The following is a 13,425-nucleotide window of genomic DNA, read 5'->3' on the forward strand; positions in this document are numbered from 1 at the left end:
TTTTCAAAGCTCCGTATTTTCTAAAATATTACATGTAGAGATACGACTGATGCACGAATACAACTGGGCATTGACCGACTTGCATTATGCCCACCATCTGGAGTTACAAGTGCAATGCCTTGGCCGGCCGAAGTGGCCGAGCGGTTCTAGGCGCACCAGCCTGGAAGCGCGCGACCGCTACGGTCGCAGGTTCGAATTCTGCCTCGGGCATGGATGTGTGTGATGTCCTTAGGTTAGTCAGTAGTTCTAAGTTCTAGGGGACTGATGACCTCAGACGTTAAGTCCCATAGCGCTCAGGGCCATTTGAAGCAGCGATGCGGAAGTTCATCGTATAGGTAGCGGTGCACTGTCCTGTTGGAAGATGAAATTCTCGGAATCAGCAGCCTTTTGTGGAAACAATCACAAGTGCAACTCGTCTAGGTAAGGGGTACCCATCTCAGACTTCTCTCTGAAGGAAAACGGCCAATAGAGCTTCGTCTGTGCCACTGGGGAGGAAGCATTAATTTTGGGCGAGTCTCCTTCATGCGTCGCTATTTCATGAGGAGCTCCAGAGCCCTACACTCCCACATTGTGGCGATTACCCTCTCCAGATAAATGGAAAGTTGCTTCGTCGCTGAATATAAGCTTGTGAGGCGAAAGGTTCATCCTCAAGTCATTCCTGCATTGTGATGCAAAAATTGAAGGCGACGGGCATAATCTTCCAGTTTGTTGCAAGAGACGTTATGGTTTGAAATGGAACCACCGTCTCAAAATCTATGCTGTAGCTTGCACGGACGATCGATTTTTTGGACTGCATACGAAACTTTCCCCCACTCTCTCCTCTTTTCCGTTTAAAGAGATAATTCCGGCCTAGCAGGTCTTGGAGGGCCCGACGGTACCGACCGGCCGCCGTGTCATCCTCAGACCACAGGTGTCACTGATTGCGGATACGGAGCGGCATGTGGTCAGCACACCGCTCTCCCGGCCGGCAGTTTACGAGACCGGAGCCGCTACTTTTCAGTCAAGTAGCTCCCCAGTTGTCCTCACAAGGGCTGAGTGCACCCCGCATGCCAACAGGGCTCGGCAGACCAGATGGTCACCCATCCATGTGCTAGCCAAGCCCGATAGCGCTTATCTTCGGTGATCTGACGGGAACCAGTGTTACCACTGCGGCAAAGCCATTGGCCTTAGAGAGATACCTAGTATCCCATATTGTCGTCACCAATTCGCAGTGCTCTGTTATGTGGGGATTCTTTTCCATAATTCTTTTCCAATTCACGCTGCACAGCTGTAAGTTGTAGCAGATAACCACTCCGTATACTCCAATACACAAAAACTATTTTCTCGATTTCTCACCATTCTGGCAAGGCATTGCAAATGTCGAGGGGCATGAAAGGTTCAAAAGAAATGGTTGAAATGGCTCTGAGCACTATGGGACTAAACTTTTGAGGTCATAAGTCCCCTAGAAATTAGAACTACTTAAACCTAACTAACCTAAGGACATCACACACATCCATGCCCAAGGCAGGATTCGAACCTGCGGCCGTAGCGGTCGCGCGGTTCCCGACTGACGCGCCTAGAATTGCTCTGCCACACTGGTCGGCTCGCATCGCTGGATTCGGCGTAGTGATGAAGATGATATGGCTCTGATCCCTTGGGCCTCAAGTCGTCTGACCTAACACCTCCTGACTTTTCCCTTCAGGAATGCAGAAAGGACCCTGTTTACTTACCCCTATTGTCATGAACACTGGAACAGCTCAGAGAACGCATAAGTACTTCTGTGAGGACCACCTGACAGGATGTCGTTACATAAGCTATGGGACGAATTTGACTATCGCTTGGATGCTTGCCGTGTGACTAGAGGAGCACTCACACACAATTTTTAGAGTGCAAAATCCGAAGCTGGATAGTGTACAGTTCTGTTCATCTACATAAATAAAAATGTGAATGCTCATTTGTTTAAAGTCTTAAATCTCTGAAAGTTCTTCACCAATTGCTTTCAAATTTTTCTACAACATTAATTTTCCAATACCTGCTGGAGCGAGATATGGCATATGCATAGTTCTTCACCTTGTGCTTTCAAATTTTGATTTATATATATATATATATATATATATATATACTACTGGCCATTAAAACTGCTACGCCAAAAGAAATGCAGAGAATAAACGGCTATTCATTGGACAGATATATTATACTAGAACTGACATGTGATTACATTTTCACTCAATTTCGGTGCACAGATCCTGAGAAATCAGTACCCAGAACAACCACCTCTGGCCATAATAATGGCCTTGATACGCCTGAGCATTGATGCTGCCCATGCAGCATCAACACGATATCACAGTTCATCAAGAGTAGTGACTGGCTTACTGTGACGAGCCAGTTGCTCGGCCACCTTTGACCAGACGTTTTCAGTTGGTGAGAGATCTGGAGAATTTGCTGGCCAGGGCAGCAGTCGAAGATTTTCTGTGTCCAGAAAGGCCCGTACAGGGCCTGAAACATGCGGTCTTGCATTATCCTGCTGAAATGTACAGTTTCGCAGGGATCGAACGAAGGGTAATGCCACGGGTCGTAACACATCTGAAATGTAACGTCCGCTGTTCAAAGTGCCATCAGTGCGAACAAGAGGTGACCGAGACGTGTAACCAATGGCACCACATACCTTCACGCCGGGTGACACGCCAGTATGGCAATGACGAATACACGTTTCCAATGTGTGTTCACCGCGATGTCGCCAAACACGGGTGCGACCATCGTGATGCTGTAAACGGAACCTAGATTCATTTGGAAAAAATGACGTTTTGCCATTCGTGCACCCAGGCTCGTCGTCGAGTACACCATCGCAGCCGCTCCTGTCTGTGATTTAATTCAAAAAAAGGCTCTGTGCACTATGGGACTCTACATCTTAGGTCATAAGTCCCCTAGCACTTAGAACTACTTAAACCTAACTATCCTTAGGACATCACACACACCCATGCCCGAGGCAGGAATCGAACCTGCGACCGTAGCAGCCCCGCGGTTCCGGACTGCAGCACCAGAACCGCACGGCCACCGCGGCCGGCTGTGATTTAATTACCAATATTCACTTTTCCCCATAATCACCAGCCAATTGGATATATTTTTGGCAACGATGAATAAGTTTTCTGAAGAGGTGATGGAAGAAGTTTAAAGTTTTTCCGCAACCACAGTCTCACAGTTCTCTAAATGCCTTCATCAAAAGCATAATGATGTGGTCTCAGATCGTCTTTCATTATTGGGAACAGATGGAAGTCAGACGGTGCTAAATCTGGACTGCATGGAGGATGCCGTACGGTGGTGAGATTCAGTCCCTGAAGTTCTGCTGTGTCGGCACGTGAAGTGTGTGGTTTGGCATTGTCATACTGCAGGAAAACATTTGTCTTTTCCTTTCGCACCCTTGTTAGCCTAGTTTCAGAATTCGTAGCGTTGTGATGTAATGCTCTGAATTTATTGTTGTTGCACGATTGAGGAAAACAACATGGATAACACCATCTGCGTCCCAGAACACTGTGGCCATGGTTTTTCTAGCTGACGGCTGCGTATTGAATTTTTCTGGAGCGAGACTTTCTGTCGATATTCCATAGACAGAGGTTTCGTCTCTGTGTCGTAATGCTGTACCCACTTTTCGTTTCCTGTCACAATTGAATGGAGAAAGGCGTCACCTTCATTCTAGTACCTGGGCATTGAGTCAAACAGAGGTCGCATGGCGTGTACAGGCACAGCTGCCCATGCAGCTTCAACACGGTACCACAGTTCATCAAGAGTAGTGACTGGCGTATTGTGACGAGCCAGTTGCTCGGCCACCGTTGGCCAGACGTTTTCAATTGGTGATAGTTCTGGAGAATGTGCTGGCCAGGGCAGCAGTCGAACATTTTCTGTATCCAGAAAGGTCCGTACAGGACCTGCAACATGCGGTCGTGCATTATCCTGCTGAAATGTAGCGTATTGCTGGGATGGAATGAATAGAGCCACGGGTCGTAACACATCTGAAATGTAACGTCCACAGTTCAAAGTGCCGTCGATTCGAATAAGAGGTGACCGAGACGTGTAACCAATGGCGCCCTATACCATCACGCCAGGTGATACGCCAGTATGGCGATGACGAATACACGTTTCCAATGTGCGTTCACCGCGATGTCGCCAAACACGGGTGCTGCCACTGTGATGCTGTAAACAGAGCATGGATTCATTCGAAAAAATGACGTTTTGCCATTCGTGCACCCAGGTTCGTCGTCGAGTACACTATCGCAGGCGCTCCTGTCTGTGATTTAATCACCAATATTCACTTCCCCATAATCACCAGCCAATTGGATATATTTTTGGCAACGATGAATAAGTTTTCTGAAGAGGTGATGGAAGATGCGGTCGTGCATTATCCTGCTGAAATGTAGGGTAATGCTGGGATGGAATGAAGGGTAGAGCCACGGGTCGTAACATATCTGAAATGTAACGTCCATTGTCCAAAGTGCCGTCGATGCGAACAAGAGGTGACCAAGATGTGTAACCGATGGCACCACATACCTTCACACCGGGTGATACGCCAGTATGGTGATGACGAACACACGCTTCCAATGTGCGTTCACCGCGATGTCGCCAAACACGGATGCGACCATCCTGTACATGTACCTGATGTGTAGGTCGTCAGATGGCAACAGCTGGTAACTGTTGTACACGGGCAGGTAGATGGGCCAGGGCCCCTGGCAGTACTCACATCTTCATGTCGCCGGAGCCGGTGATGAGCGTCTGGTCGTCGATGAAGCGGCATGAGGACAGGAAGCCCTCGTAGCCCGCCAGCTCGCGCACGATCTTGGCAGCGCCCGTGGAGTCCCGGTTGTTGAGATCGTACACCGTGCACATGTTGTCCATGCCGCCGCACGCTGCGGGCAGAACAGAGCGGGTTCGTAGGTATACGACAGTGGGATGGACGCTCACCAGTGATTACCCTGGCAAGCGTCCCTCCTCAACCCAAATTCTCAGAGCCAATCCGGTCTACTCAAAATTCCCATTTACATACTAACAGATTTGCCGAGCCTCTCCATATTCTGGAATACCAACTGAGGCGTAGCGCCTTCGCATCGCTCCTGTCACTTGTTAGGACGATAGCGGTATAGGCACGAGCCATCGACAGATGTCACCAGCTGACACGGACCTGAGTTACAGAGCTGCAGGTAGTTGTACTAGCAGGCGGCAGAGGTCAGCAGTTGACGGACTGTCGTAGTGAAGGAGGAGGAGATTAGTGTTTAACGTGCCGTCGACAACGAGGTCATTAGAGGTGGAGCGCAAGCTCGGGTGAGGGAGGGAAACCGGCCGTGCCCTTTCTAAGGAACCATCCCGGCATTTGCCTGAAGCGATTTAGGGAAATCACGGAAAACCTAAATCAGGATGGCCGGAGACGGGATTGAACCGCCGTCGTCCCGAATACGAGTCCAGTGTGCTAACCATTGCGCCACCTCGCTCGGTTAGCAGTCATAGTCAAAGCAAAGTTGTAAAGTTATGGTTGAGTAATATTTAATGTACACTCCTGGAAATGGAAAAAAGAACACATTGACACCGGTGTGTCAGACCCACCATACTTGCTCCGGACACTGCGAGAGGGCTGTACAAGCAATGATCACACGCACGGCACAGCGGACACACCAGGAACCGCGGTGTTGGCCGTCGAATGGCGCTAGCTGCGCAGCATTTGTGCACCGCCGCCGTCAGTGTCAGCCAGTTTGCCGTGGCATACGGAGCTCCATCGCAGTCTTTAACACTGGTAGCATGCCGCGACAGCGTGGACGTGAACCGTATGTGCAGTTGACGGACTTTGAGCGAGGGCGTATAGTGGGCATGCGGGAGGCCGGGTGGACGTCCCGCCGAATTGCTCAACACGTGGGGCGTGAGGTCTCCACAGTACATCGATGTTGTCGCCAGTGGTCGGCGGAAGGTGCACGTGCCCGTCGACCTGGGACCGGACCGCAGCGACGCACGGATGCACACCAAGACCGTAGGATCCTACGCAGTGCCGTAGGGGACCGCACCGCCACTTCCGAGCAAAATAGGGACACTGTTACTCCTGGAGTATCGGCGAGGACCATTCGCAACCGTCTCCATGAAGCTGGGCTACGGTCCCGCACACCGTTAGGCCGTCTTCCGCTCACGCCCCAACATCGTGCAGCCCGCCTCCAGTGGTGTCGCGACAGGCGTGAATGGAGGGACGAATGGAGACGTGTCGTCTTCAGCGATGAGAGTCGCTTCTGCCTTGGTGTCAATGATGGTCGTATGCGTGTTTGGCGCCGTGCAGGTGAGCGCCACAATCAGGACTGCGTACAACCGAGGCACACAGGGCCAACACCCGGCATCATGGTGTGGGGAGTGATCTCCTACACTGGCCGTACACCTCTGGTGATCGTCGAGGGGTCAAGGAATAGTGCACTGTACATCCAAACCGTCATCGAACCCATCGTTCGACCATTCTTAGACCGGCAAGGGAACTTGCTGTTCCAACAGGACAATTGCACCCAACGTGCTCTAGAAGGTGTAAGTCAACTACCCTGGCCAGCAAGATCTCCGGATCTGTCCCCCATTGAGCATGTTTGGGTCTGGTTGAAGCGTCGTCTCACACGGTCTGCACGTCCAGCACGAACGCTGGTCCAACTGAGGCGCCAGGTGGAAATGGCATGGCAAGCCGTTCCACAGGACTACATCCAGCATCTCTACGATCGTGTCCATGGGAGAATAGCAGCCTGCATTGCTGCGAAAGGTGGATATACACTGTACTAGTGCCGACATTGTGCATGCTCTGTTGCCTGTGTCTATGTGCCTGTGGTTCTGTCAGTGTGATCATGTGATGTATCTGACCCCAGGAATGTGTCAATAAAGTTTCCCCTTCCTGGGACAATGAATTCAAAGTGTTCTTATTTCAATTTCCAGGAGTGTATTTGCGTAATTATAATTGTTTTATATGTGTGGCAATTGCGGGACGCGGTGGCTGTGCGGTACTAGGCGCTTCAGTCCGGAACCGCGCTGATGCTACGGTCGCAGGTTCGAATCCTGCCTCGGGCATCGATCTGTGTGATGTCATTAGGTTAGTTAGGTTTAAGTAGTTCTAGGTTCTAGGTGACTGATGACCTAAGATGTTAAGTCCCATAGTACTCAGAGCCATTTGAACCATTTTGTGTGTGTGTGTGTGTGTGTGTGTGTGTGTGTATTAATTAGCAGTGTGAGTGTCGTATGAGTGCAGAAGAACAGAAGTAAATGAAAATTGTTTTGTTTATTCACGAAGTAGCAGTTAAACTATACTGGGGATTTACTATAGTTAAATGTGCCGTCAGTTTATGGTATTAATGAATCGTGAGTAGAACCCAAATTAATAGGTAATTTCAGAAGGAGTAATTTTGTATTTGATACTTTTCTAAATTGCCAGAGAAAGAAATGTGTTACTATGATTGGTCATTGAAGTAAAGCGCAGGTTAGCGCGGGATAATACTGCAACCTGGTTTGCTGTTTGTGATATCAGCCAATCAGAAAAATGCTGGCTCGCGCCAGTTTATGCTGGGAACAAAGCCTTTGGTGTGGTGTAGTCAAGTCAGGGCTGAGGGATCGAACTAGTAATATCTCACTGAAAGCAGCTCCGACGGAAGTACTGTGAAATCGCGGAAAAATGCTAATTACGAGGTAGCGAAGTAGTACAAAGAGTATTTAAGTGGAAGTCATGTGGAATTTCAAAATTATTGCTTTTGACTGTTAGTTAAAACGGCGCTGCGTGTTGTGCGATCTAAGACTGGAACAGGTATTACGTGTAGAGCAGAGTGCACGACATTTGAGCGAGCATTTTCATAACTAAACGATCCGGTGAACTCTATTAACTTCGGTAACAGGTGTAAATACCATAAACAGGCTACGTGTGAGATTGTGGTGTGCGTGTGAACTGCCAAGATTGTGTAAGATGTTCGGCGGGTTGCGTTGGCCGCCTTTGTAGGCGTAACATGCTGTTGCATCCTTGAGCCCCCGGTTGTAGATCTACCCTTGTCCAGTTCTCAGCTACGCTACAGATCAGTTTGCAAATAAATAATTTATTTATGAAAATATACAGTACAGTCACCAACAAACTTTACATATTCACATACACCTTTACCTTTTACCCAAATGAATACAGACTCATTTAAAGATATTTTTCTCCTGTTATGAGTACACAAAGACAAAGCAGAAGTCGACATATAAGCAGATTTACCAAAGTCTTTATTACCAAGTTCGGCCATGTGGTAGGTGCGAAATGCAATAATGTCTCTGTGAACAAAACTGTCGAGTCAAGGAACATTTGGTACTCCAGAACCTCCACGGACAATGGCTACAGTAAACCATCCGTTACCATGGCCAAATGAATCATTAATATCTAAACTAAAATTAAGTCGGCAGCCACAGAAAACAGAAGGTCCGTCCAGCAAGGCTTGAGCAGCGACAGACTTCACTGGTATACGATTCTTCTTGTCTCCAGCCGTTGTAGCGAACACGATGTTTTCAATAGTTTTGTAGACTGTCTGTTTCGAACGGCGACAGTCTACAAAACTATTGAAAACATCGAATTTGCTTCAACAGCTGGAGACAAGAAGAATCGTATACCGGTGAAGTCTGTCGCTGCTCAAGCCTTGCTGGACGGACCTTCTGTTTTCTGTGGCTGCTGACTTAATTTTATGTGCAAACTGATCTGTAGCGTAGCTGAGAACCGAACAAGGGTACATCTAGAACCGGGTGCTCAAGGATGCAACAGCATGTTACGCCTGCAAAGGCGGCTGACGCAACCCGCCGAACAGCTTACGCAATCTTGGCAGCGCGCCAGCAGTGGACTTAGCACACAGCGCACGGGAGCACCTAGTCTGACTCAAGGTCACGTGTTATCGGACATCTGTATAAGCGATAGAGCAACGGGCAGCAGCTCATTCGCGCTGCTGCTGCTGCACAGGCAACTGCATTGAACGCTGCCAAGATGCCATACAGAAGATACCGTCGCCGTTCGAAACAGACAGTCTACAAAACTATTGAAAACATCGAGTTCGCTACAACAGCTGGAGACAAGAACAATCGTATACCGGTGAAGTCTGTCGCTCCTCAAGCCTTGCTGGACGGACCTTCTGTTTTCTGTGGCTGCTGACTTAATTTTATGTGCAAACTGATCTGTAGCGTAGCTGAGAACCAGACAAGGGTACATCTAGAACCGGGTGCTCAAGGATGCAACAGCATGTTACGCCTGCAAAGGCGGCTGACGCAACCCGCCGAACAGCTTACGCAATCTTGGCAGCGCGCCAGCGGCGGACTTAGCGCACAGCGGACGGCAGCACCTAGTCCGACTCAAGGTCACGCATTATCGGACATCTGTATAAGCGATAGAGCAACGGGCAGCAGCTCATTCGCGCTGCTGCTGCTGCACAGGCAACTGCATTGAACGCTGCCAAGATGCCATACAGAAGATACCGTCGCCGTTCGAAACAGACAGTCTACAAAACTATTGAAAACATCGAGTTCGCTACAACAGCTGGAGACAAGAACAATCGTATACCGGTGAAGTCTGTCGCTGCTCAAGCCTTGCTGGACGGACCTTCTGTTTTCTGTGGCTGCTGACTTAATTTTATGTGCAAACTGATCTGTAGCGTAGCTGAGAACCAGACAAGGGTACATCTAGAACCGGGTGCTCAAGGATGCAACAGCATGTTACGCCTGCAAAGGCGGCTGACGCAACCCGCCGAACAGCTTACGCAATCTTGGCAGCGCGCCAGCAGTGGACTTAGCACACAGCGCACGGGAGCACCTAGTCTGACTCAAGGTCACGTGTTATCGGACATCTGTATAAGCGATAGAGCAACGGGCAGCAGCTCATTCGCGCTGCTGCTGCTGCACAGGCAACTGCATTGAACGCTGCCAAGATGCCATACAGAAGATACCGTCGCCGTTCGAAACAGACAGTCTACAAAACTATTGAAAACATCGAGTTCGCTACAACAGCTGGAGACAAAAACAATCGTATACCGGTGAAGTCTGTCGCTCCTCAAGCCTTGCTGGACGGACCTTCTGTTTTCTGTGGCTGCTGACTTAATTTTATGTGCAAACTGATCTGTAGCGTAGCTGAGAACCAGACAAGGGTACATCTAGAACCGGGTGCTCAAGGATGCAACAGCATGTTACGCCTGCAAAGGCGGCTGACGCAACCCGCCGAACAGCTTACGCAATCTTGGCAGCGCGCCAACGGTGGACTTAGCGCACAGCGCACGGGAGCACCTAGTCCGACTCAAGGTCACGCATTATCGGACATCTATATAAGCGATCGAGCGGCGCACAGCGGCTCATCCGCGCTGCTGCTGCTGCACAGGCAACTGCATTGAACTCTGCAAGATACCATACAGAAGATAGTGTAGCCGTTCGAAACAGACAGTCTACAAAACTATTGAAAACATCGAGTTCGCTACAACAGCTGGAGACAAGAACAATCGTATACCGGTGAAGTCTGTCGCTGCTCAAGCCTTGCTGGACGGACCTTCTGTTTTCTGTGGCTGCCGACTTAATTTTATTTGCATACTGATCTGTAGCGTAGCTGAGAACCGAACAAGGGTACATCTAGAATCGGGTGCTCAAGGATGCAACAGCATGTTACGCCTGCAAAGGCGGCTGACGCAACCCGACGAACAGCTTACGCAATCTTGGCAGCGCCAGCGGCGGACTTAGCGGACAGTGGACGGGAGCACCTAGTCCAACTCAAGGTCACGCGTTATCCGACATCTATATAAGCGATCGAGCGGCGCGCAGCGGCTCATCCGCACTGCTGCAGCTGCACAGGCAACTGCATTGAACGCTGCCAAGATGCCATACAGAAGATACCGTCGCCGTTCGAAACAGACAGTCTACAAAACTATTGAAAACATCGAGTTCGCTACAACAGCTGGAGACAAGAACAATCGTATACCGGTGAAGTCTGTCGCTCCTCAAGCCTTGCTGGACGGACCTTCTGTTTTCTGTGGCTGCTGACTTAATTTTATGTGCAAACTGATCTGTAGCGTAGCTGAGAACCAGACAAGGGTACATCTAGAACCGGGTGCTCAAGGATGCAACAGCATGTTACGCCTGCAAAGGCGGCTGACGCAACCCGCCGAACAGCTTACGCAATCTTGGCAGCGCGCCAGCGGCGGACTTAGCGCACAGCGGACGGCAGCACCTAGTCCGACTCAAGGTCACGCATTATCGGACATCTGTATAAGCGATAGAGCAACGGGCAGCAGCTCATTCGCGCTGCTGCTGCTGCACAGGCAACTGCATTGAACGCTGCCAAGATGCCATACAGAAGATACCGTCGCCGTTCGAAACAGACAGTCTACAAAACTATTGAAAACATCGAGTTCGCTACAACAGCTGGAGACAAGAACAATCGTATACCGGTGAAGTCTGTCGCTGCTCAAGCCTTGCTGGACGGACCTTCTGTTTTCTGTGGCTGCTGACTTAATTTTATGTGCAAACTGATCTGTAGCGTAGCTGAGAACCAGACAAGGGTACATCTAGAACCGGGTGCTCAAGGATGCAACAGCATGTTACGCCTGCAAAGGCGGCTGACGCAACCCGCCGAACAGCTTACGCAATCTTGGCAGCGCGCCAGCAGTGGACTTAGCACACAGCGCACGGGAGCACCTAGTCTGACTCAAGGTCACGTGTTATCGGACATCTGTATAAGCGATCGAGCGCCGGGCAGCAGCTCATTCGCGCTGCTGCTGCTGCACAGGCAACTGCATTGAACGCTGCCAAGATGCCATACAGAAGATACCGTCGCCGTTCGAAACAGACAGTCTACAAAACTATTGAAAACATCGAGTTCGCTACAACAGCTGGAGACAAGAAGAATCGTATACCAGTGAAGTCTGTCGCTGCTCAAGCCTTGTACATTGTATTGCCACTTAGTACGGTCTTGGCAGTATTAACTGTGATCTTTATCGTAACAGTACACCTGAAAATTTTCATTGCCAACTTAAAAATTTTATGTCAGTAGCTAGCCACATTCCGTTCAGTGGACAATTCTATATAGGTTGTGATCTACAATAGACAGTAGTCCTCTAGTATTTTCTTCTACAGATTTTAGCTATACAAATGAACATTGCTGGACACTGGCAGGGCGGTAAAAAGTAACGTGCCTCGCTGTACACCTCAGTGATGAGATGATCAGGTCCCATACTCTGAGGAGCATAGGGGACAATGCGGGAGACACTCCCCGCCGACAAGTCAAGATCCTAGCGGAGGTGGTTTGCCATTCCCTTCATCCGACCATAATGGGAATGATTGATGATGATGAAGACGACACAACAGCAAGTCATCTCGAGGTATGGAAAATCCCCGACCCCGCCGGGAATCGAACCTGGGACTCTGTGCTCAGGAAGCAAGATTGCTACCTCAAGACCACGAGCTGCAGTCACCACCTCAGTATCGTAAATGGGGGATCCAGCCTGAAACCCAGGTGCTTTACTGGTCACGATGCTGAGGTGCTATTTCAGGCCACGGAGAGACTCAGCAATTCTGTTCACATGTAAGGGGGCATTATCGAAGTGTCCGATCACATTCGTCTGCTTTGACTCATGACGACATCAATACGGCGGTAATGGCTATTCTAAGCGTCTCCACTGTGGAGACTACATACACACGGCAACAAACAGGAAAATACGTACAAATAAGACAATAACATCTCCCTCCAAAAATACAATCAAACAGTCGGGGCAGCCGCGGGAAATTGGGGTTTTAGGGAGGGGACAAGCTAAATATAACAGTAAAAAAAGACACACCACGATCCCAAAACACAAAAATGACGAACAAAAAAAATTACAAAATCTTCAGGAATCAGACACTTCCCTTGCCCTACATAGGTCAACTGCAGCTGACGATAGCAGAACACCAACGCCTACAGTAAAAACTGCGAAAATTGGAATCAGACATTTCCCTTGACCACAGCTGACGATACCAAAACACCAATACCTACACATAAAACTACTAAAATTGATTCAAATCGATTCAAATGGGTCTAAGCACTATGGAACTTAACATCTGAGGTCATCAGTCGCCTAGAACGTAGAACTACCTAAACCTAACTAACCTAAGGATATCACACACATCCATGTCCGAGGCAGGATTCGAACCTGCGCGATTCCAGACTGAAGCGCCTAGAACCGCTAGGCAACATCGGTCAGCACGAAAACTGCAATCTGTCATTTCCCTTGACCTATATACGTCAACCATATCTATTGATACGAAAAAACCACCACTTACTACTACGAAGGACAAAGCCAAAACCACAACACCTCAATAATTCAAAAGTCAAACATTCCTACGTAAACTAAAACACATTCAATACACAAAAAACACAACAAAACGACATCTACAAACACAAACAGCTCATGAACTCCGCGTCGTAATGACGTCACA

At 49.1% G+C, this 13,425-nt stretch overlaps 1 protein-coding gene across 1 annotated transcript in view; it reads right to left on the bottom strand.

Annotated features, from left to right (window-relative positions):
- The window catches only part of LOC126295103 (guanine nucleotide-binding protein subunit beta-2), a 190,056-nt gene that overhangs the window by 50,104 nt on the left and 126,527 nt on the right, over window positions 1-13,425 (bottom strand). The window contains exon 5 of the mRNA XM_049987358.1: window positions 4,712-4,877. Coding sequence (XP_049843315.1) covers window positions 4,712-4,877 — 166 coding nt within the window. The remainder of the gene's footprint in view (window positions 1-4,711; window positions 4,878-13,425) is intronic.

This window comes from Schistocerca gregaria, chromosome 11 (assembly GCF_023897955.1).
Source record: "Schistocerca gregaria isolate iqSchGreg1 chromosome 11, iqSchGreg1.2, whole genome shotgun sequence".
Classification (NCBI taxonomy): Eukaryota; Metazoa; Arthropoda; class Insecta; order Orthoptera; family Acrididae; genus Schistocerca; species Schistocerca gregaria.